Raw genomic sequence first — 21,822 nt, forward strand, 5'->3', positions numbered from 1 at the left:
AAGGGATGACAGTGTTTATTTTGGGATTAAGTCTGGCTCATTGAACATGTCCCTGATCTGATGTGTGAAGCTTCCCATGCATTAATGACAGCTCAGCATCCCAGGCAGGGCAGCTCTTAATCTCCCTCCCCAAATGCCTTTCCTGGTCCCACAGTCTCAGACCACAAGGCAGTGTTTGAGTGCTCCCTGTGTGGAGCACTTAAAATTAACGTGGAATTTCTAAGCTAAACCTTCACAGACATACAGCACAAGCTGTTGGGTCTTACCAGAGATAAATGAATACATGAGTTTAAAACCAAAGAAATTATAAAACAATTATTCTGTAGGAGGAAAAAAAATGGAGAGAGATTTTTTCCCAGGAAAGGGAGAAGTGCCAGAGCTTCTTGGATTTCAGTATCACCGTGGCTGTCCCTAAAGGACTCACAGACACAGCTGATAGACTGGGATACAAAGATAAAGAGATGGTTAGCTACTCTTTTAGCAAAACATTGAAGCATGTTTCTGGAATTTGGGTGGGATGCAGGTGCTGCTCAGGGATGGGTGAGCAGGTTACACCAGCCAGCACCAGCCCAGCCTTTTGTTAGGGTCAGCTCAATATTTCAAATGCTCTTTTGGGTCTGGTTTTGCCAATTCAGAGATGTTTAAATCCTCCCCTCTGCAGAAAGCCCCTCGGTGCTCACTGGAAGCTCTGTACACGTCTGGCAGCCTGGAACAGCAGCTGAATGTTCCACATCCTTCACCTTTTTTTGCTGTATTCTGTGGTTTTTTTAGGATTGCTGCAACATTGTGCTCTGTCACTGGGGCCAGAGTGATGGGAGAGATGGAACACAGCAGGATCAGGTTATTTTGTGTGCAGGCTGCATTCCTCACTCTGCTTTTCTTCCTCATTATTAGGAAATAGTGGATTGGTTCAACGCCATCCGGGCAGCACGTTTCCATTACTTACAAGTGGCATTCCCTGGAGCCAGTGATGCTGATGTGAGTGTTCCTGCAGCATTGCTTGGGTGGGGTTTTTTCCCACTCTCGCTCATTTTTAGCATCCTGTTAACGAGCTGGAAGGCTTGGGGAGTGCTCCATCCTTCGGAGCATTCTGCAATTACCGGGCTGGAATGGTTGTGGTGGGATGCTGAGCCCACGAGCAGCACCTGCTCCCAGCATCCAGCCTTGGACCCTGTGCACACACAGGGGCTGGGGGAGGAACTCCAGCACTGCCACTCCTGCTGCAGCCCTGAGCATCTGGCTCAAAGGGTGTTCTGAATTAACAAAAGCCAAAACAAAGGCTGCAAGGCAGGAAAGGTGAGGGCAGAAGGATGTCAGTGCCCTGCCTGAGCTCTTCTCTGCAGGTCAGTGCAGCCTGGCTTATGAATGCCTGTGTTTTCCGGGTGCTGGAGCTGCTAATTGTGTTACCCTGGGCTAATGCAATTCCGGAGGCTGCTCTGACTGCTGTCAACCAGGGCTGTGTGCTGCTCTTGGGATGTAACATCACTCTGTGGTGGTGCTTCTTGATTACTCCCTGCTGCCTCCTTGGTTATAGATTTTGAAATCTAATTGCATTTCCTGCCTTCTCCCAATTATCTGGCCGTGGTTCTGCAGGGTGGCTCTGTCCCTGGCTCCCCTGCACCCTGAGGAGTTTGGGAGATTCTCCTGGGGGCTGCTGGCTGTGCTGGGGAGCTGCTCCAAGGTGTTTCATGGTTGTACCCTCCTCTTCTGAGGAGGAGCAGGACTGCAGCTCTCAGGGGTGGGCTCGGGGCTGGGGGCCAGCTCAGTGTGGCTTTTCCTTCCAGTGCCCCCCAGCCCTGCCCAGCACACCCAGTGACCCCCAGTCCCCTCCATCTGACACTGCTCTTTTCTGTCCTCCTCGGTTGCTCCAGCTGGTGCCAAAGCTTTCTAGAAACTACCTGAAGGAAGGATACATGGAGAAAACAGGGCCAAAGGTAGGATATGAAGCATTTTTCAATCCCTCCAAACATCTGTCTTGCTCTACATGTCCCAGAGAGGGGATTGCTGGTTGGACAAACCAACCCTTGCCAGTGAGGCAAAGCCACAACTCTGGGAATGTTTAATGCACTTTCCTCACCTGGGAGCAAATATTAAAAAAATCCAAATGCACATCACAAACCCAGTGCCCCTTCCTGTGCAGCTGGCCCAGGCCCTGGCTGTGGTGGCTCGTGGTGGCTCAGAAGCCACCTGTTCCCAACTCCCCCAGCCCATCAGGCTCCTGCAAGTGCTTTGAGGCTCCTGGGCCGTGTGTGGTTAGAGAGAAGCTGTGCTATTTCAGTGTGATCTGGTATTTTTTTGTCCCTTCAGCAAACAGAGGGATTCAAGAAGCGATGGTTCACCATGGATGACCGACGGCTCATGTATTTCAAAGATCCCCTGGTAAGATGAAGGTGCCTGGGCTGCCTGTTGGGAATTACCTGCCCTACTACTGCTACTAGGAGTAATAGCAGTAATAATTACAGTAATGATCTGCAGTGAAGTGCAGGCTGATGGCAGAGCCAAGAGGGCACAAAGCTGTCCCTGCTTGATGGCTCTGCCTGGTGTCCATGTGCAGTAATCTTGTGCATAGACCTTTTAAAAGCCCTGTCCACCAGACATTCTGCATCTGGATCTTGGCTCCCTGGTGTAGGAGCTGCATTGTGGGTGCCCCTGGGTGAGGAGCAGGGCTGTGGGAGTGCCTGGTGCTGCCTTGTGGCTGCTGCAGAACAAGCTGTGCTGGCTGCCCAGGATGCAGAGCTCCCTTCACACTCACCCGTGCCTGACTGCTCTGCTGCTCTCTCATCCTAGGATGCCTTTGCTAGAGGGGAGGTTTTTATTGGGAGCAAGGAAAACAGCTACAAGGTGCTGGAAGGGCTCCCACCATCCACGCAGGGGAACCACTGGCAGCACGGCATCACCATCGTCACCCCAGACCGGAAATTCCTCTTTGCCTGCGAGACAGAGGATGACCAGCTGGAGTGGATCACCACCTTCCAGAAAGTTATCAGCCGGCCCATGCTGCCTCAGGAATACGCAGGTGTGTGCTGGGGAGGGCTGGGGTGGCTGGAGGGAGCCTGGGGATGCAGGACACTGCTCCCTCCTGTTCTGTGTGAGGCAGCTCTTCACTGCCCAGGGGATGCCAGAGGCTGTTTGAGAGATGGGCTCAGCCTGGAAGGAGGAGGAGGATGGGATCCTTCCCTCTTCATTGCCTCCGTGTGATGTCCTTGCTGCTGTAAGGATCAGTCATGTGGTTACAGGGGTAATTGAAGCCAGGAAGCATCAGCAAGGATCACTGTCGGGGTAGGCTTGTGCCAGGCTGTCACCACCTGCCACTGCTTGTCCTGCTTTAACTTTATTTTCTCTGTTTTTTCCTTTCAGTGGAAGCCCATTTCAAACATAAACCTTAGCTGGGACTGGCTGGGCAGACCTGAGGAGTGAGCTTCTGTTTACAACACAACGTGGTTTTATTTGAAATGTTAAAATAATTCATAATAACAGTAATATTAATAACAATAATAATACTTCCCTTTCCCCTCATCATTCACTTGATCATGTTGGAAGGGCGGCAGTGGGACGTCGGAGAAGATCCTGATCCAACTTGAAGTTCAGCTCTGTGGCTGCTCTGTGGGATGGGACAGATGGTCCTGCCACCCCATCACCCCACACCTGCTGGAAGGGGCATCCCACCCAGCTTCACCAGGATGGCAGAGACTGTTGGTGGCACATCCCAGGGGCAAATGGGACTTTTCCCCATGCTCAGGTCGCTGGGTGCTGGAGCTGAGAATCCCCACACTTCCAGATGGCTGCCAGCCCTTTCCAGGGGGGGCTGCAAGTCCCCAAGGGCTGATGTCCCTGTGGGATGGGAAACAGCCTGGAAACACGAAATGTGCTGTGCAAAACAGCCGAGCCTGCCGTGGTGCTGGGGTAAATGATAAATAGATTATCTCCCTGGGGACTGGTGGTGATGCTGTACCTGGAGAGGGTCCAATAGGATTTAGAAATAGAGGAAATGGGCATCATCAGTCTCATTAGGTTAACGAAGGGCAGGGAGGAGGGGGCTGCAAGGGAGACACCAACCCATGAGGTGATGCTGGGGGAGCAGAGCTTTGGGGGCCAGGCCTGTGTTCAGCTCTCTGGGTCATCCCTGTTCCATGATCTGGGGGGCTTTGCCCCATTTGGGGAGCCCAGTATGAAGCTGGGGGGTTGAGCTTTATCTGCAGTTTTGCTGATGGGCACCATCAAAGCCTGTCCGAGCTCACTCCCTAAAGGTACATCCCTTCTACAGACTTGGTGGTTGACTTTTTCCTCCAGTAATTCAATTTTTTTGGTTGATTTTTCTTTTCCTACCTAAAAAAAAAAAAAAAAAAAAAAAAAAAAAAGAAAAAGCTGCTTGAAGTGACGTTTCAGCGCGGTGTTGAGCACTGTAATTCCTGCAGTCAGGGCGGGCGGGCTGGGACCTGCACACCAGGTGCTGGATTTTTACCCAAAAATGAGATTTCTGGCATGGCCTAAAGGCCCAGCCCCAGCCACGGACCTGTCCGACGTGTTTTTAGGTTGGTTGTGTATCTGAGAGCATCTCATCGGCTGTGTGCATTCGTTCTGTCACTGGTAAGACAACTGTGGTACTAAATGTCATTTGAACCAATAAATTATTATTATGTCAGAGCCGTGGCTGTGTGGTGCTGGGGCAGGGGAGGGAGGTGGGGTTAAAAAGCAGCAAATGGAAACAAGGAGGTGCTGGCAGAGCCCCGGGGGTGTGGACACCCTCAAAACCATCTGCCCCACCCTGGCACACAGTGTGTATTATGTGATATATTATTTGTATATATGTGTGTGTTATAGTGCATATTCTATGTATTTTCTCTATAATACTTCTTTATGTGTGCACACATACACAAAGGATAGCTGGTTTTTGGGAATAGAGGAACAAGCTTTATGAAGGGATTGTTGGCTATTCAGACAACTATAAACTGCATAGTGGGTAGAGTGTAATCCATAAAAGATGTGTGCATGTATGAGGTGTTCATATGCACACATTCATGTGTAGATGTAGCACTCAGAAATATTCAATTTACAAATATATAAGCTAAATGTATTTCACACACCTGTATATGTACAGAGACATTTTTATACTTTGTTTTCTAAAATATGTAATTATATATTATATACACACGTGCATGCTTTATATACATATAATTTATAAACATTTATAAATTTAAGGTGAATGTATTGCATATAAACCTACATATATCTGCATGTACATGTGTATGCATAGGCATAATTATATATTTAACTTATATTTAAAGTATTTATAAGTGTATGTTACCCACACACTGTCACTCACACTTACTTACCAACCCAGGCACAGCAGAAGCAGGGAGGACAGACTGGACTCCTTGTTTATGTTTATAGGTAGCTGTAAAAAGTGTTTTCTGTGCATGTATAATTAAGAATAATATCATATTATAAATGAGATGTCATACAGGTATATAATTATTATCTATACAAAAGGCTGTTTATATGTGTGTGTATATACATGTATTTTAAATTCCTGGGTATATATTTTATACACACATATAGTTTCTTTATATACTGTTGTAATTATTGAATATACATTTTTATATCCACCTGCCCTCCTGTCAGGGCTGGGGTTTTGGGCTCACAGGGGGGGCTGCTGGGGGCTGCAGACAGAGCTGAGGCAGACAAGCTCACATTGGGTAATAATGCAGGACACAGGAGGGGCCATGTGCTGGATGCCTGTGGACACCTTACACTGCCTGACAGACACATTCCTGGCAGCCAGGAGCAATGAAATGATGTGGTTCTAAACCTCTACTGCCATCCCAGATCATTTATTAAATGTCTTCAGCACCATCCCGGAGAGGGAGCTCTTCCCTTAACCTGCTGCACAGCAAAGCAATCCCCACCTGCTCCAGATATTCCAATGCCCCAAGAGAATTACACCTTTACTGCACAGAGGTGAAGCTGCAGCACTGAGGGCTGGATGATACACAGTCAAATGCAGAGTGAAAAGAATAGCAAGGAATGTAAAGCTCTGCTTGAGAAACTCTTAGAAAGCAGCAGTATAGCACATCCTGGTATAAAGTGTTTATTTGAGACTTCACAATTAACACAAAGTCTTCCTGTCAATGCCTTTTTTTTTTTCCATACAGTCAATAAATTTGTATTAATCCCTCCCCCATGCATGATTGCTGTTTATTAATCTAAGCCTTTTTATTTTCATAGTGAAAAAATAAAGCGTTTCCCCACCCTTTCACCTGTTCCCTGTATGAGACTGTGCTGCATTACAGAGGAGATGGAGAATGGCTATGCCTACTGCTGGGGGTGAAGTTACTCCATTATTTATTGATTTATTCTTTTTTTAACAGAAAGTGTTAAATGAATCAATCACCCAAGAAAAATAAATATATCATAAAGAACCAGAAGCTCTGCAGTATCCCTTTTCCTGCCATCCAGCCCAGTTCAAACACATCCTCTGCCCACGGCAAACCGCTCTGCTCACAGCAACACCACCGCCTGCACGTACAGCTGGGAACCTGCACTGGCAAAATCTCTTCCAAAGTAGAGCCACAAGCCACAGGAGGCATTTTAGATGCCAAACTTTTATACCTAGGCAAGAGAGATCTACCTGGAAGGCAATTACCTGCATTCCACTGCTGGGCTTTTACTCAAGAGCTATTCAACCTTGTGCTTTTCAGGAAGTATCAGCTAAACACACGCACGGGCTCAGCCAGAGCCTGGCCTTGGGGAGAGGGGCAGGCAGTATGGAGGGTGTGCATGTTACTCATGGCAGTGGAAGCAAGTTCTTGTATCAATGTCACTTGGATGTGCATCTCAAATTATGCTGCTTGGCTCGTCTCGCAGTACTTTTGGCACCAGCCTCACAAATCAATTATTCAATTGCTCCCCCTGCCTTTGGAGATCTTCCCTGGAAGAGGGCAGAGGGCAAGGAGGCTTTCTCAGAACAGAGACAGTATTGGGTAGGCCGTGAAGGACGAGCCCCATGTTTATGCTTTATTGAAAGACTGTGCAAAAGGGAATACTGCATCAGAAACCGCAGACTATGTGTGATCAGTCCCCAGCCGCTGGATTGGAAACCCTCTAACAACCGCTCCGATTGGTTCGTTTGGCTACTTTTTGTTGGTTTCTTTCTTTTTTTTTTTTTTTTTTTACATAAATAATATAGACCGACAGTATAAACATTTCAGCAACCATTTCTAAAAGACCAGAGGAGCCCTTTTAGGAGCCAAGAAACAACTGCAGGATTCAAATTCCAAAAGTGTCTTTGGAGTCATCGAATCATCAGATTTACACGGCACCCAATGACAACAACATTCAGTCGAGCTCGATAGGACTGCTGTCTTCCTGACCATCTTCTGTGTCATCATCTTCCCCAGTTCCCATCAGACTGTTTAAAAGATTTCCTAGAATAAAATACAGGACAGTCAAAATCATTAGTTTTCATTCTCATCTCAAAAACTTTTAACTAATGTTCCATCCTGCTACAGTACAGATTTCTGTAACAAAAAACCCCCAAGAGTTTTGAAGTAGAAGAGTCTCACCAAGACATCAGTAATCCCACTCTGGTTTCCATTATGAATATTGATTTGGGAAGCTGTACAGGCTTAGCTGTGCACTGATACTGTTCCTTCTCTAAGAATACACTGGAAAAACCCAAAGTCACATATTTATGTGCTGCAGTTGCACCCTCAGAGGGAAAAAACCCCAACCAAAAAAGGAAAAAAACACCTCCAGCAGAGAAACTCTCAAAAAGCAGTCACAGTCTGCATCATGCTGTAAAAAAATTGTCTGAAACTCAGAGGCATCAATTTAAAGGTGCCTGAATTGCTGAAAAGCAAATTAGGGATGGTAAAAACCTGATGTTCAAGTGTTTCATCTAACTTTGAGTATCAGTGAATTGACGTTTGTAGGTAAAGCTTCAAGTCACTTTACAAAGAAGCTTAGTTCTCAGGGAAAATATTAATTATATTCACATTTTATTCAAGAGCCAGGAAATGAGGGCTGAATTTCTCTATTCCATTTCAGTCCTTGTAGAAGGACAGTATTAATTTCAGAACCTCCTCTTTGGACACATTCACATTACATCTGCACTGATTAGATCTCTTCCGAAGCCCCATACTTAGTTTAAGAAAAACCAGTCACTGAACTCTGAGGCAATTAAACTTTAACACCAGTAAGATGCTTCTTTACATTAGGAAGCTATACCATAATGTCAGAAATTAAGCATAGGAGTCTTTTTAGTGCTTCTCCCCTTCTCAGTGATGAAAAGTCTACAAGCTCCCCCAAACTACTTTCACATGCAACCCATTCACCTTGTATTCTACAGCAGGGGCTGTTCCTACAGGCTATGAAAAGAATTATAAATTCTTTAGAACAGATTATCTGTTTCCAGCACAGGTGTTTTATCCAGGTCACTGATCAAAGCCTGGAGGTACCTACAGGCAGAGCTTACCTAGCAATCCCCCATAGGACGAGGTCTGCTTGGGCGGAACTCCGAAGAAAAGCTGTCCTATTCTATCTAGGTACTGTAGGGACACGAGGTGAAAAAAAAGTCATTTCTTTCATTTACAAGTGGAAATACTATGGGCACAAGGTAAATCACCAGCACTTATCTACAAAGCTGGAGACAATCAGCCATTATTTCACTAATTCAGTGAGTTTCAGTGAGATCAAATCCTGTTTATGAGTAACTCACCTCATTATACATGGGGTCTCTTTTCAGCGAAGGTTGATACTGTTCACACAATACTGTAAATACTGTTAATTTTCCTCTAGAAAGGAAACAACCAAAAATGTAATCTCAGTTAACAACTGAAAAGGAAACCAAGAACGACATGACAGAAATCAGACTGTACCCATCAACTGCCAACAACAGAAACCAGATGAAGTTTAGCAGTGGTTGCACAAAGGGCGGACCCTTCTCTATCGAAGGATGTTTCTGTGTGTATGTCGTAAAAACAACTGATGCGCTGGTCTTATTTTTTAAGCAGAGAAATCTGAAAAAGGAAAGAGAACGAGGCAAGTTAAAAACAAAGGGCAGAGAAATGGTTTCACCACAGAAAAAGGGAAGCCAAAATCTATTTCACTTGTGCGTAGAGGCCATCTCAGGCTTGAACTGATGGCAAAACACAACTGGTAGAGATGGACATCTTTGGGGATGGTTTGGCCATCAGCTGAGGAAGGGGAAAATCACTCCTAGAACACACTGTGGAATAGGCAGGTTGGGAGGAATAACAGACATTAAATATTAATAGAATGAGTTTAACCAGGATCTAAGCAGATTGTGCAGGATGGTTACTAAAAGAGCATCAATTTTCAGTATGTGGAATGACTGGCTACCCTGTAATTCACATTAACATGATATTGCATCTACAGGATTTACTATGCTGAGTTAAAAACTGAATTAAAGACCCATTGATCCCCAAACACATCTCCTTTTAGTATCTATCTGTCAGTATTTGTTGACTCTGTCATTCTATTCCACCTCAACATAATGTGGCATCAGGAACACTAATAGCTTGACATACATGCCAAAAAGTCACATAATAAATGCACTTTGAGCTCCCAAGCCATTTGTCCCCCACAGATCAATCCCCCAAACAGATCAAATCCTTGTTCAGGTCCAATTAATTTAACTGGCAATCTCTGCAAGTCCCATTGGCCTAACAGGCCTTTATCTGGGACAAATGCTGTCAGCAAGCACTAGGAAGGCTGCCACAAGCCATCTCATTTTTGATGGCAGGCTGGCCTCTAGTTCTGCACCCTCACATGTGCAAGGGCTTCGGGCTGTTTTGCCTCACTGCTAAGGAACTGCAATTATTTTCATTAGAGAATAAACTACCATGTAAGAAGATCTAACACAGTATTTGATATATAGGCCAGTAGAGGATGCAGTGGAAGTGCTGTATAAACACTGAAAAAATAATCTTTTAACTTCTCCACAGAATTTCTCCCCATAAAATTGTTTGAGTCCTGCACATATTGGATTTCCATAAAGGATTTGCTGTTGCTCAAAATCACAGCAATCTATAGCAACGAGCTGTGGAAAGCAGGACAAATCTGACATGACAGCTCACTGCTGCCAAAAGAAAGACAAACTTGCTCTCACCTCCTCCCTCTCCCCCAACACCTACTCTCTCCCTGCCACACAGTCCTGTCTCCACCTCCTCCTCAGACTCCTCCATGAGCTGCTTTCCCTGCCTGAAGAAAGCCATCAGCTGATTAAACACAGTAAAATTGGCTTTGTCAACCTTCATTCTACATGAGCTCTGCAAAAGCACACAATAGCTTGCATTCCCACCTCCTACAAAATAAATGCCTAAAATGAGAGCCAGCAGCAACTCTGTCAAGGCAAGAGCCATCAAGCTGCTGCTCACAGACCAGGCTGACCAGGACAAGTTGCCTTTTAGGACCTGAGTGAGAGCAAGTTCTGTGCTAAATACAGGGCATGCTTGAACCCAGTATTTTGTAAGAACATATAGATAAGCCCTAACTAGACATAAAGTGGTGTTAATGAAGCCAAGAATTGTACTCTCAGGGTTAAACAGATTACATTAATTCTTGAGGCAATGAACATAATTTCAGGTTTTGACCTTAATATATTATTTTACTTTTTTTCCTCCCCAGTCTGACACATTTAACACATCGGTTTTCAGACGGTTTTCTCCTGTTGTTGCTCTGGCCAGTTTCACGGTTTCTTTTGCAAAGGCTACATGGTTAAATTAGACTGGTCCCACACATAATGTCATCTGAGCAAAATGCTCCAAAAGAAGTTTAACACCTACTGTAGTACTGCCTGAGCTACAAACATGTCCACCTCACTGCGGTACCCGCGGGACGAGGAGTATTCCACCAGCATGTTTGCACAGCCCTCACCATCTGTCGAGTGCAAGAAGTGATACCGAGATTCACTATAGTTTTGCTCTAGAAAAAGAAAAAGGAAAAGGCTTTTAAGAAATCAGTGCAGCGTACCTGAATATAAAAACCAATTTATTAGGCTTGTACTTTATTAGCTGGTAAAAGAACAAGAGTTACGAGTGTGGTGTATAAACAAGACAGCTAGTAAAAACCCTATAAGTTACAGACAATTTATAAAGGCAGATAATAACAAATTTTACCCTAAGTACATTTGAACAACTGCTATTAAATACAGTTTACTCAACTGCAGCTACTGCTGGGTTGAACTTTGGTCATATCATTCTATCTAAGTGAATGCTGACACCTGATGTGCTGTCACCAGTGTTTAGGACAGGAATCAAGAAATTCCATATTAGACCATGTGCATCAAGAAATCAAATGGCATCTTCAGCATCCTTCTTTCATTTCTTATTTTTAGCTTAGCCCACTCTTGCTACCAGAACTAAAATCACTCCCTTATGCTGAACAGAATAGCAATTATACAGCAAAAAGGGTGTAAGAAATGGCAATGATTTGTTAGAACCTGAAAGCAAAGGATTGTGCAAAATTATTGCAATGACAAAACTGGATAGCTGCTAATATTTTGAATTTGAAAGCTTTGTTTTAAAAATCTGAGCCTTTTGGGATGAGACTCAAAAAGCTACAGACTAAGAAAATGTAGGCATCTCACTATTCAAGAGAACAGCGAGCAGGCAGCTACAAAATGGGGACTTTTACTTTCAGAATGCAACTGTTTCTTATCCTAATTGTAGCAGCCTCTAACTTGAATGCTGTGAGAAAAATCCTCCCTTTCTGGCTGGCAGCAGCCATTAGACTAACATAAATCCCAGGAGAGCAGCCAGGGAATTGCCTATGGCACGAAGAGAGGCTGCAGCATTGACCATTATTGAGTCAGGGTTGTTGCATGAATCCAGTCATCACTTGGCAGCTACTGAAAAATGTAAAATAAACAATCATCTTGCACAGTTATCCATGAGAAACCACAGTAAAAATGGCATGTATTCAACAGTTCTCAATCACCTTTCTTATGTTTTGAACACAAGACTGTAAATACTGGCTATCATCCACAAGTAAAATAATTATTTAGAGCATTTTGTGTTTCTCTTACATCCCATCACAAGCGATAAAATAGCTCATAAATCAAAGGCAACAGCATTCATGTTGAAATAAGCCTGCTGGCCAACTTCTCAAAAAGTACTTAATTACAGTCCAAAGACTGTTTTGGATGCCAGGTGATGTATTTCAATCTTTGTCATGTTTACCCAGGATTTAAAAACGAAAAAACTTGCCAACAGAACATCTTTGCTCCCTGGCAATTTTCCTCCTAATGACACAATCAAACTACCTCAATGTCTAAAGGATCAACTTTTTACAGAGAGCCTTATAGCAGCTGTGTTTTGGAATTTGCAACAATATAGATCTACAGACCCATTTTTTCTTCTGTAACATTAAGAAGACATTAATGCAAAAATCAGATAACAGCAGAACTCAATCAGTCATTTCCATCTCAGGTTCCTTAGATTATTCCCAAAGCAAATCTCTTATAACAGTTTGATTTCAACATCTTCTAAGGAAAACACAGAAAAGCCAGTTGATTTTTCTTACCTTTCCACAGGGTAATAGCTAGTAACTGGTGTAATTTTGGATGTCCAAGTTTTCCTGATCCCCCACTGGACCATTTTAGTGCTCTGGATACGAATGCCACTCTTTCAGGAGAATTTGGATCCATTAAACTAAACAATTTAGCCAAGTTTTCTAGAAGCAATAAGAAAAAAAATTTAGCAGTAAGAAAAATAAGACGATCTGCTGCTTCTAATACATCTCTAAAATCCATCTTTAGGACAGGCAGCAGAATAGGTCCAAGCATGCCCACAAAGTCATCAGGAACCCATAATTCTCTAACAAAGTCTCCCCCAGTCCATTCCTATGGGGAAGGTGACCCTTTGCCATGTTTGGAATGCATCCAAGAGGATTGCAGCTTTCAAGACTATTAACAAGTCACTGTGAACAGAAAGCACAAGTAACTGCCACCAAGCCAAGAGCAGAGGTCAGCTCACCTAAAAGGTCTTCTGCTACTTTTGCATCCGACTTCTCCAAAGACTCCAAAACCAGCATGGACAGATCAGCAGCACTGTTTTGCTATAAAACAGACACATACTGGCAGTGATGAATGTATCAGGGCATAAAAAGAAACATCAACCAGAATTTTGGCAGCAGTAGGTTTAATGCTTTTATCAACATATACAGCTAGGGCACAGTATCAAGTCTCAGACTTTCTGATAAAAAAATTATAGTAATTTGATGGCATCAAAGAGAAGCTTCCAGGAAAGCAGAACACAGGCATTGTTTGGATGCTCACAAACACTACTGTTGCATGTTCCAGCTTGGCATAACCCTTCTTTGTGGAGAAATGCTCAACAAAGAAATAAAACAAAAGATTACAAAGCAATTACCCCAAACATTTACCAGTGAGAATTCACCATTCATCTCTCAAAATCTTGGGAGTAACAACCCCCTGCCCCCAAGCCCCACACACAAAACCAGTGACTTACCTGGTTATGACTGAAGAACAGTAAAGCCCCTGAATACATTAGTTCTCTTGCTTCTGCATGTTTTCCTTGTGACATATACCTGAAAAAAATACCAAAGCCATGTTAAAATTACCACTAAGTTAGTTGTGTATGCTTAAAGTTACTTATATTTAAAGGATTAAAAGATTGCTAAAATTTAAAATAATGACAACAAGGGATTTATTTTTAAATCAGGTTAGTTTCAACAATGATGTAGCTTGAACTGCAAGTTGCAATTGGTTTTCTGCTCCAGACCAGATGGAATAAAACGAAGAATATCAGGATGGAAATGGAGAGAGTTACAAATATGTTTAGGGCTGGAACAGGAAAAGGGAATGAACCCAAAACTTCAACTGAGCAAAAGATGACAGTGTACTGAGCCTCTACCAAAACCACCCCAGTGAAACAATTTTTGGAATACCTCCTGGAGAGCTCGCTGACCTTTCCACTGGTCTAAGTCTCTCTGACCACTATAACTCTGCCAGGGGACATCAGCCTGAGCCTGTCCTCGTTCTCTGCTGAACCAAAGGAGCTCATCTCTCATGGCTCTGAGAGTAAGATAAGCACAGCCAGCAAGATTCATCATGCAACACTTTCAAAGAAATAAAATATAATGCTTCAAAACACACCTTCCACCCTTCTCACTTAAGAGTCAACAAAGAAATAAGGAATTAAAGAATTTGCTCCCAGTGGTTACCTCAGGACCTCTTACCACAGAGCTGTGGTTGCAGCCTCCTGCACATCATCACTGTCAGTAACTACAGCTCTTGGAGAGTCACAGCTCCAGCTTATAAACACAGCATTTCCCATAAAAGCAGCTTAGGTGTGGCAGAGTTTCCAAATTCCATTTCTCTTAACTGCTACTCAAAAAGTCTGTGTTCTCAGTAGCTGATTTGCTCATATCAGCAGAGATAAGTGTCAGCTCTACCCTGCTGCTTTAGCACCTGCAGTTTGGTTTGTCCTCTGTGTCACACCTGGCTGGGCTGTGCCTGTGTCACCCCTTTCTGTTCCCAGGGCTTAGGGCAGCCCCTCTGCTCCTGAAGCCCTGGGGCCCCCCAGGCTGTTCCAAAGCCCAAAAGTGCTCATGGGGTAACAAAGGGGTTGGTGGTTCTGGGGGTGAAGCAGTCAGGGGTGGTGGGACAGCAGGACAGCGTGGCCATGGGGGAGTCACACCAACCAAAGGGACAACCAGAGCATCCCAAACCTCTTGTGCTGTGCCCCAGATTCCTGTCACACGTGTCCCCTCCGGGGACAGGTCCTACTGGTAACATCACACAGACAACAAACAAGGGAGGACACTCCTCCCACCCTGCTCATCAACTCTGAGAAACCCCAAGGTCTTTTATCTAAAACAGAACTGAAATAATGGGAAGCACGACAAGAGTGTTTTGGAATAATCCTCAACAACTCAGATTTGCAATCACCATGGTAAATGTGAGTCAAATGAATCCGTAGCTCCAACGTTTTTATAATTGGGCTCCCATCCAGGTTTGCTTCTAGGAGTTGGACTCAGCATGGATCCACTTCTACAAATTCTACTTCCTGCAGATTCCCAATGCTACATGGAAGCTCCTGAGAATTATTACAAAAGATGCTAGAACAATTTTATGGTATAAAATACATTTTAAGGAGCTGGGTATTTTCAAAGAACTTTTATCAGAAAAGTTGTTTAATAAAAATAAATATTAATGACATTGCTCTAAATGGTATTTGAAACAAGAGAAATCCTGGAACACATTATTTATACCAGAAAAATGACCTACAAGTATCAGGGAAATAGAAATGGATGTAAAAAGGATATTAGAAGAGTGGCTCAGTCACCAAATCATGAAGACAGAAGAGTTCAGCCCAGCCAGGCTGGGGAGTAACAAACACCACCAGCTCAGGTGTGTCCAGGGAGCTCAGGGTTAGGCAGGAACAGCAATTTTCCACCTGCTCTGTGGATCATGGAGGGATAATAAGTCTGCAGGAGGCAGGCTTAGGGTAATCTTTCCTCCTCCACTTCTTCCCCTCCTCCACCCTAAAATACATACATCTCAGTGCATGAAACTGAGTCAGGATTTCAAGTTTACCCTCTGACAGACGAGACAAATGTTTTACAGGCCCATGTGTTTAAAAGCACTAGCTAACCCAATCACAGTTCCAGAGCTCAGGTCATCCCAGTCTTAATGTGTCTGAAAAAAGGCTGATTTTTATCACATTTTACAGAGGACTGACAAGACTACCCAGCCAAGCAAGTGTCACCTTTTCATTCAACTGAACACATCCTTTCACTTATATTTAAAATAGAAAAGGCAGGATCTTTGATTCCAAATTAATTCAGCCTTGAGTATGTGAGTTAATACATCCAGAAGACTGGAGAAGTGACCTCCTGAGCCAAGACTTCTCACACCACATCACATAATCCCTACTACAAAATAGGCCAGGCTTTGTCTTAAATTTAGATTTATTCTCAAATACAATTTAAGTCTTAAAGCCTGGATGGTGCCTCGCTGATCTCATCAGAGGGGTTATGGAAGAACAAAGTGATTTACTGGGATGGTGCTGGAACACAGGGCAGGGCATGGCAGGGCAGGGCAGGCTGTCTGATGTACACTGGGAGCACCAGGAGGATTATGCACCGAGGACTTTCTTCCACACTTGTTTCCATGGCTGCTATATTTCTGTGCTTACTCATAGGCCTGTTCTTATCCCAACAAGACACAGGACAGGGAGGGTGGTGTCCAGTTTGTGACCTCTCACTTCAAGAAAGACACTGAGAGGCTGGAACATGTCCAGAGAAGGGCAGTGGAGCTGAGTCTGATGAGGAGCAGCTGAGGGAGCTGGGGGACTCAGCTTGGACAAAAGGAGGCTCAGGGGGATCCTTCTCTCTAGAACATCTGAAAGGAGGTTGGAGCCTTCTCCCAGGCAGCTGTGACAGGATGACAGGAGCTGGGAGAACCTTCTTCACAGAAGAGGTGGTCAAGCACTGGAACCGGGCCCAGCGGCCTGGGGAGGTGGTGGAGTCACAGAAGGGTTCAAGAAATAATCAGATGTGGCACTCCACTGTCCAGCTGACAGGAGATGAAAGACAAAAGTTGGGCCTGATCTAACTGATTCTGTGAAGCCAAGTTTCCATGCCGTCCTCTCCCAGCAGAAGCACAAGTAAACAAAGCTGGGACCAAGTCAGAAAGCCCCTAGAACAAACACCTCCTTCTGTGATCCTGCAAGCAAGGGCCTACATGTTAAAATCTGATGAGAGAAAGAGTGACCCTGGCAAGCTGCAGTGGATGTGAAAAACGAAGCCTAAAAATGCTTTGCAATAAGAAGAATTTCCTTATGACAAAAGAGGCAGTAGTAACATTTCTGAATAAACGCCCAGGCCTGCTCTACTTAGTCACTGTCACGTACACAAGTACTACACCAAGTGGAATTTTTTCCAAAAAGCTCCTCCGTGCAGGGGATTCTGGCCATGCTGAGCGCTGCCCCTTTCAGACCGCGGCACCAGGGTGACTGTGCCGTGCAACAAAGTAGCCGCATGTCCCAGCAGAGCAACAATCAACCTGAGACCGGCACTGCGCAGCCACCTGACATTTACACGGAGCTGGCAGAGCACCGGCTGTGCAGGGCTCAGCTCCAGGATGGCCCCAGGACACGGGGCGAGCCCCGACCCGAGCGCCAGGGGAAGCCCAGGGAGACACCCCGAGCCCATCCCGCTGGCCGGGGGGCCTCGCTCGGCCTCGCCGGAACGCGGGGCCACCGAGAAGCGGTGGGGGACGCGGGCCCGAAACTCCGCTGTGCCCGTGACCTCTGGGCAGTGTGACGCAACACCCCCCGCGCGTCACCGGTCAGTGCCCGGCCGGCGGAGCACGGACCGGCCCGGGGTCGGGATTGACCTCCAAAGGCCGGTGAGTAGCGGCTTCCCCGCCGCCCCGAGCCGCTGACTGAGCCGGCGGGGCCGAGGAGGTAACGCGGCCGGGCCGGGCCGGGCCGAACCTGGGGCCGCCGCTGTCCGGCCCGGCCCGAGCCCCGCTTGGGCCGGCGCCGCGCCCCCGCCCCACCCCGCCCCCCTGTGGACCAATCAGAGAGCGGAGCGCGGGGATGGACAGGCGCGGCGGCCAATGGGAAGCGGCCGTGGGCGCGGCGGGCGGCAGCGGGGGAGAGTGCGTGGGAAGGCTCTGGAAGGCCGGGCGGGGGAGGGGCGGCGCGGCGGGCCCGGCGATGCCCTACCTGAAGAAGAGCGTCCGGTACATCTGGTGCGCCTCGTAGTAGTCGCCCTTCTCGACGCTGGCGCGCAGCTTGCCCTCCACGCGCTGCACGCCGCCGCGGTTCCTGCCGCCGCCGCCTTTCGCGGCTTCCTGCTCCGCCGCCATGATCGCCGCCGCCATCAGCGCGGAGGAGGGGAGGGGAGGTGGGGGCCGGGCGCATGCGCACGCAGCCCCGGCGCCCCGCTGCCCGGCTTCCGCCCGTTCGGACGGCGGCCCGCGAGGCTCAGCCCGCGCGGCTGCGCGCGACGTCCCCAGCGGTAACGGCGGCACGGGGGCTGAAAACGGCGTGAGAGGAACCCCGGGACTCGAGCCGGGGCACGACCGGCACAGGAAACTGCCGAATAATTAGAAAAAGCAATAAAAAAAAATCAAGGAACGGTTGATGGAGCACAGGCAATGAGCCTGGCAGAGGATGGTGCTGGCTCAGGGATCCAGGCAAGGCTGAAGGAGCAGGAATTAAGCCAACCCCCACCCTTCAGTCAGCTGAAAATCAGACAGCAACGACCCAGGTGTGCTTCTTTTCCAAATCTCCATCTCTGATGGAGCCCCACTCCTCCCCGTAAAGCCCTCGTAAAAGCCTGAGTGAAATCGCCCCTGCCCCAGCTTGGGGCAATTTTGAAATCACAGTCTTTCCTCACTTATTTAAGCAGCTGGTAAAAAAAAAAATACAGAAAAGAGGCTTTATTTCTTGTTTCAAGTATTACATGCACTTTCAAAAATTAAAACTCTTTATTTAAACATCTCAATAGCATCTTGTCAGTTTGGAGGCAGCAAAGAATAACAGACATTTTGAAAAGCATTTACAAAAATACATTGCACAAAGTCCTATCTTGCTTTTTTAAAAATAAGTTAGTGTTATTCAAAATATTCCCCCCCAGCTACCTAACTTCAATTTATACAGGATAATTCTAGTTTTAAATATGTAACCTGTAATATGAAAACACCTGTACATGTATGTGTTCATCTACCACTCTGCATAGGCCATAGGTTCTGTCTCTAAGTCGAGTGAAAAACAGTTCTTCACATGGAGACTTTTTGTATTTCAAACATTCGAGGACTGTTGTGCAACATACATAACTCAATTCAGAAAACCAGTCAGCAGGTCCATGTGGTAACAGTTCTGTGTAACTACAAAATGCACTAGAACAGCAAGATAAAAATTCTGCATACAAGTGAATTTCAGGAATCTTTTCTGAAAAGGATCTTCAAAGCAGCAAGGCTAAGGGGGCAATAAGCAGTTTCATCTCGTTCTACGTGGAAATGTTGTTTCCAAGAGCAACTCTACTCATCTGGTACCCGACTAAGGCTTGTGGGGAGGATCAGGAATGCCCGTGTTTGCACACAGCAGCGCTGAGCTCGAGTCCCTCTTGTAAATGTGACGCAGAGAGAATTACTTCAGGCTTATTTTCCACACACCAAATTCTCACAGTACAGTTATGGAGGATAACAATCAACCAGTCTAAGGAGATCTTGTCTCAAAGAGATCACTTTTGACAAACTAAGGTAGTGCAACTGCTGTATAGCAGTGTTTACTGAACAATGCAGCAGGCTTATCAGCTCCGAGCCAGTCAGTCAGTACATCAAGGTCGATTTGGGATTGACACTAAAAAAAGAACAAACTGGCCAAGTTGCCATGGTAAAAAAACCTTAAAATAACTTCAGTTACTTAAAGTTATCCCTGACTTTTAGAGCAATTCACGGCCACAAATTACAGTAAAGCATTCTCAGTCGCTGGTGTTTAAACTGGTTTTGGTTGTGTTAGCTTTCCCTGACAGTAGTATTTATTATATTCAATATGTAGCAAAGAAGCCCTTTTGGATCCACCAAAAAGGTCAAAACCAACTGTCAACTGAAGGACACCTTTAGCCACAGTCAGTGTTCAAAATGTACCACAGTTTTTGGCTTATGGTGCCAAGCTAGCAAAAGTATGCAGTTAAGTCCTGGATTAAAAAAGAACAGATTCCTAGTTGCAGAAAGTGTGGTTTATTCTTTTAAAAAAACCTATACATTCATTTGTAATAAAATATGTGTCACCTGTTTACCAACTGGGCTTTATGAACCAGAGCTGTTTGCATGCATTATTTCTCTCAGCATGGACACAGAAATATGAAGCGAACTGGCAATTACAAGCTGAGCTTTACAGCAAATAAAAATTGGGGTTTATACATTTCTGCTGACAGTCTTCTGCCTTTACCAGAGGATCAATAGTTCTGCAGTGTGCACCTTGCATCCTCGTCCTTTGCAGATTCCAGTGTTGTAGGCTTCCCAGTATATACAGATTAGGAACAAAATGTACAAAGCAGCCACCCCCAGCTGTAGTGTGAGTTACTCGGCAGGTTTCCCGTGCACTCTGAACCGATAAAGGCAGGTGTACTCTGCATGGCCCCAGTTAGAGAAAATCCTCAGCTCCACTATTTGGAATGCATCTTCATTTTTCTCCTGGAGAAGAAAAAAGCAAACACACAAATCAGTGTTAGGGTTCTGGCATTAACAGCTGCAGCTGAAGCTTTCTTAGTTATTAATGACTGTTGGTACCTGTAGGAACCTAAGTTATGCCTTGGGACTTTTCTGTTCCTTTGAATAGACCCTTCCTTGCCTTACAATTATTTGTGAAGGAGCATGTTTAGCAACTTCCCATAATTTGTGTCCACATAGTAACAAACCTTCTTCCCATCTCATGTATTTAGGCCAAAGGTTTTGAGGCAGAGGTAGGTAGATACTTTCTACCTCAGCTTCTACAGTGTCCAGATGAGAACAAGGCCTTTTCCGTTCACTGCTCATTGTATACAAGGGTAGAAAATAAAAGTAACTTTCTCCTGACACTTCAAATCTTATAATCCAGACTTACCATCACTGGAAACATCTGCAGTGGTTCTCCATCTTGATCATAGACATACTCTCCTAGAAGCTTGCCTTCTTCTTGATATTCATCATCCAGACCCTGTAGCAATAGGATAAAGATTTTTGCTTCCGTCAAATTTCCAATCAAACCCAAACTAGAAGCATGCCTACAGAGAGTATCAAGAGACAGCAGGTGAAGGTCTATCAAGCCAGGATCACAATGTTTCCCGTGTAATTTTAAGTTCAAGCACAGCTCTGTATTCCAGTTTCCTGCCCTGTAAATAGTTGTGCTGTTTACGTGTTTTCTTAGTCAAAGCCTTTAATTTCCATGGCCAAACCTGTATCACAGTGTACAATATAAACTGCTCAGGACAAACAGTGAGAGAACATCAAGGCTGAAGTCAAGATTCAGATGCTTGCAGGTGACTGTTTAAGCATGTAGAAAAGCCTGACAAAAAAGTTCTCAAATATCATAACTGCTCTGATATACCCTGTAGTCTGTTCTGTTCCAAAATCCTGCTGACACAACTGTGGTGCTAGGTAAAATGAATTAAAAAAATTATTTAAGGCACATCACAGATAAGGCACAGAGACAAAATGGGAGAAATAGTGGGTAGTGAGAGGAAGAATGGGAGGGAGGATGAAACAAAGTGTATGAAAGAACTAGATCAAATAAATGATTTGATTGATTAATCACTGATTGTTTTGAATAATCATTATCTCCCTGCAAAAATGTTTACTACTGTATAGAGTAAAGAGTAAAGAACTCAGCCAAAATTAGTTGCAACACTTCTTAGTCATAATCTCAAAGCTCATAAATAAAAACAATTTTGAAGAGCAATGAATGAAACAGTTTATGATCTTCTTAGCTGTTCTCCCTCAAGTTATTATTTTCCAAGGTACGGAACACAAATATTCTGTGTACAAACATCAACTTAAATTCAGAGACAGACTTACATATACTGAAAAATTCCTAGGAGCACTGGTGATATTTCCTGTTGGTGAAAGAGTTTTTGGTATGTGTTCCAGTGTAAAGGCAGTTGGATAGATCTTCATGGAAAGTCTCACCACAAGGTAGCCCTGTGATCCTTTGAAAGCCCAGCAGTTTCCTGGATACATGTCGGGCTGCACAGAAGGAAGGTGGAGACAAGATGGGACACAACAGTAAAAACAATGCTAGAGTGTTTTCTAATTTATTTTTCTTGTAATAAAGAGTTGTTATGAAT

At 45.0% G+C, this 21,822-nt stretch overlaps 3 protein-coding genes across 9 annotated transcripts in view; 1 reads left to right on the plus strand and 2 right to left on the minus strand.

Moving 5' to 3' along the window:
* The window catches only part of ADAP1 (ArfGAP with dual PH domains 1), a 50,018-nt gene extending 45,374 nt beyond the window's left edge, over nt 1-4,644 (plus strand). Inside the window, exons 7-11 of the mRNA XM_014869921.2 lie at nt 895-978; nt 1,872-1,934; nt 2,308-2,379; nt 2,788-3,016; nt 3,358-4,644. Coding sequence (XP_014725407.1) covers nt 895-978; nt 1,872-1,934; nt 2,308-2,379; nt 2,788-3,016; nt 3,358-3,386 — 477 coding nt within the window. The 3' untranslated portion in view covers nt 3,387-4,644. The remainder of the gene's footprint in view (nt 1-894; nt 979-1,871; nt 1,935-2,307; nt 2,380-2,787; nt 3,017-3,357) is intronic.
* A 1,428-nt stretch (nt 4,645-6,072) lies between these two features.
* On the minus strand, nt 6,073-17,948 carry GET4 (guided entry of tail-anchored proteins factor 4). Its single transcript, XM_014869909.2, has 9 exons — nt 17,718-17,948; nt 13,491-13,569; nt 12,996-13,077; nt 12,544-12,693; nt 10,806-10,944; nt 8,877-9,017; nt 8,717-8,792; nt 8,474-8,546; nt 6,073-7,424 (listed from the first exon to the last, which is right to left on the minus strand). Exons 1-9 carry the CDS (start codon nt 17,873-17,875, stop codon nt 7,336-7,338), a joined length of 987 nt encoding a protein of 328 aa, XP_014725395.1. The 5' UTR covers nt 17,876-17,948; the 3' UTR covers nt 6,073-7,335.
* Nucleotides 17,949-18,421: 473 nt separating this feature from the next.
* The window catches only part of SUN1 (Sad1 and UNC84 domain containing 1), a 33,108-nt gene continuing 29,707 nt past the window's right edge, over nt 18,422-21,822 (minus strand). For all 7 annotated transcript variants that reach the window (XM_088174350.1, XM_088174355.1, XM_088174354.1 and 4 more), the window contains 3 exons: nt 21,554-21,721; nt 20,604-20,696; nt 18,422-20,194 (listed from right to left, as the gene is read on the minus strand). In XM_088174350.1, the coding sequence (XP_088030476.1) occupies nt 20,081-20,194; nt 20,604-20,696; nt 21,554-21,721 (375 nt within the window). In that variant the 3' untranslated portion in view covers nt 18,422-20,080. The remainder of the gene's footprint in view (nt 20,195-20,603; nt 20,697-21,553; nt 21,722-21,822) is intronic.

This window comes from Sturnus vulgaris, chromosome 16, assembly GCF_052056855.1.
Source record: "Sturnus vulgaris isolate bStuVul1 chromosome 16, bStuVul1.hap1, whole genome shotgun sequence".
Taxonomy (NCBI): Eukaryota; Metazoa; Chordata; class Aves; order Passeriformes; family Sturnidae; genus Sturnus; species Sturnus vulgaris.

Bases quoted from the DNA above. Each gene is read 5' to 3' on its own strand.
- GET4 (XM_014869909.2), bottom strand. From the start codon at position 17,875: ATGGCGGCGGCGATCATGGCGGCGGAGCAGGAAGCCGCGAAAGGCGGC. The intron at 13,078-13,490 runs GTAAGTCACTGG...TCTGTTTTATAG, and splicing joins TGTTCTTCAGTCATAACCAG to CAAAACAGTGCTGCTGATCT. The intron at 12,694-12,995 runs GTGAGCTGACCT...TATTGCTTCTAG, and splicing joins AGTAGCAGAAGACCTTTTAG to AAAACTTGGCTAAATTGTTT.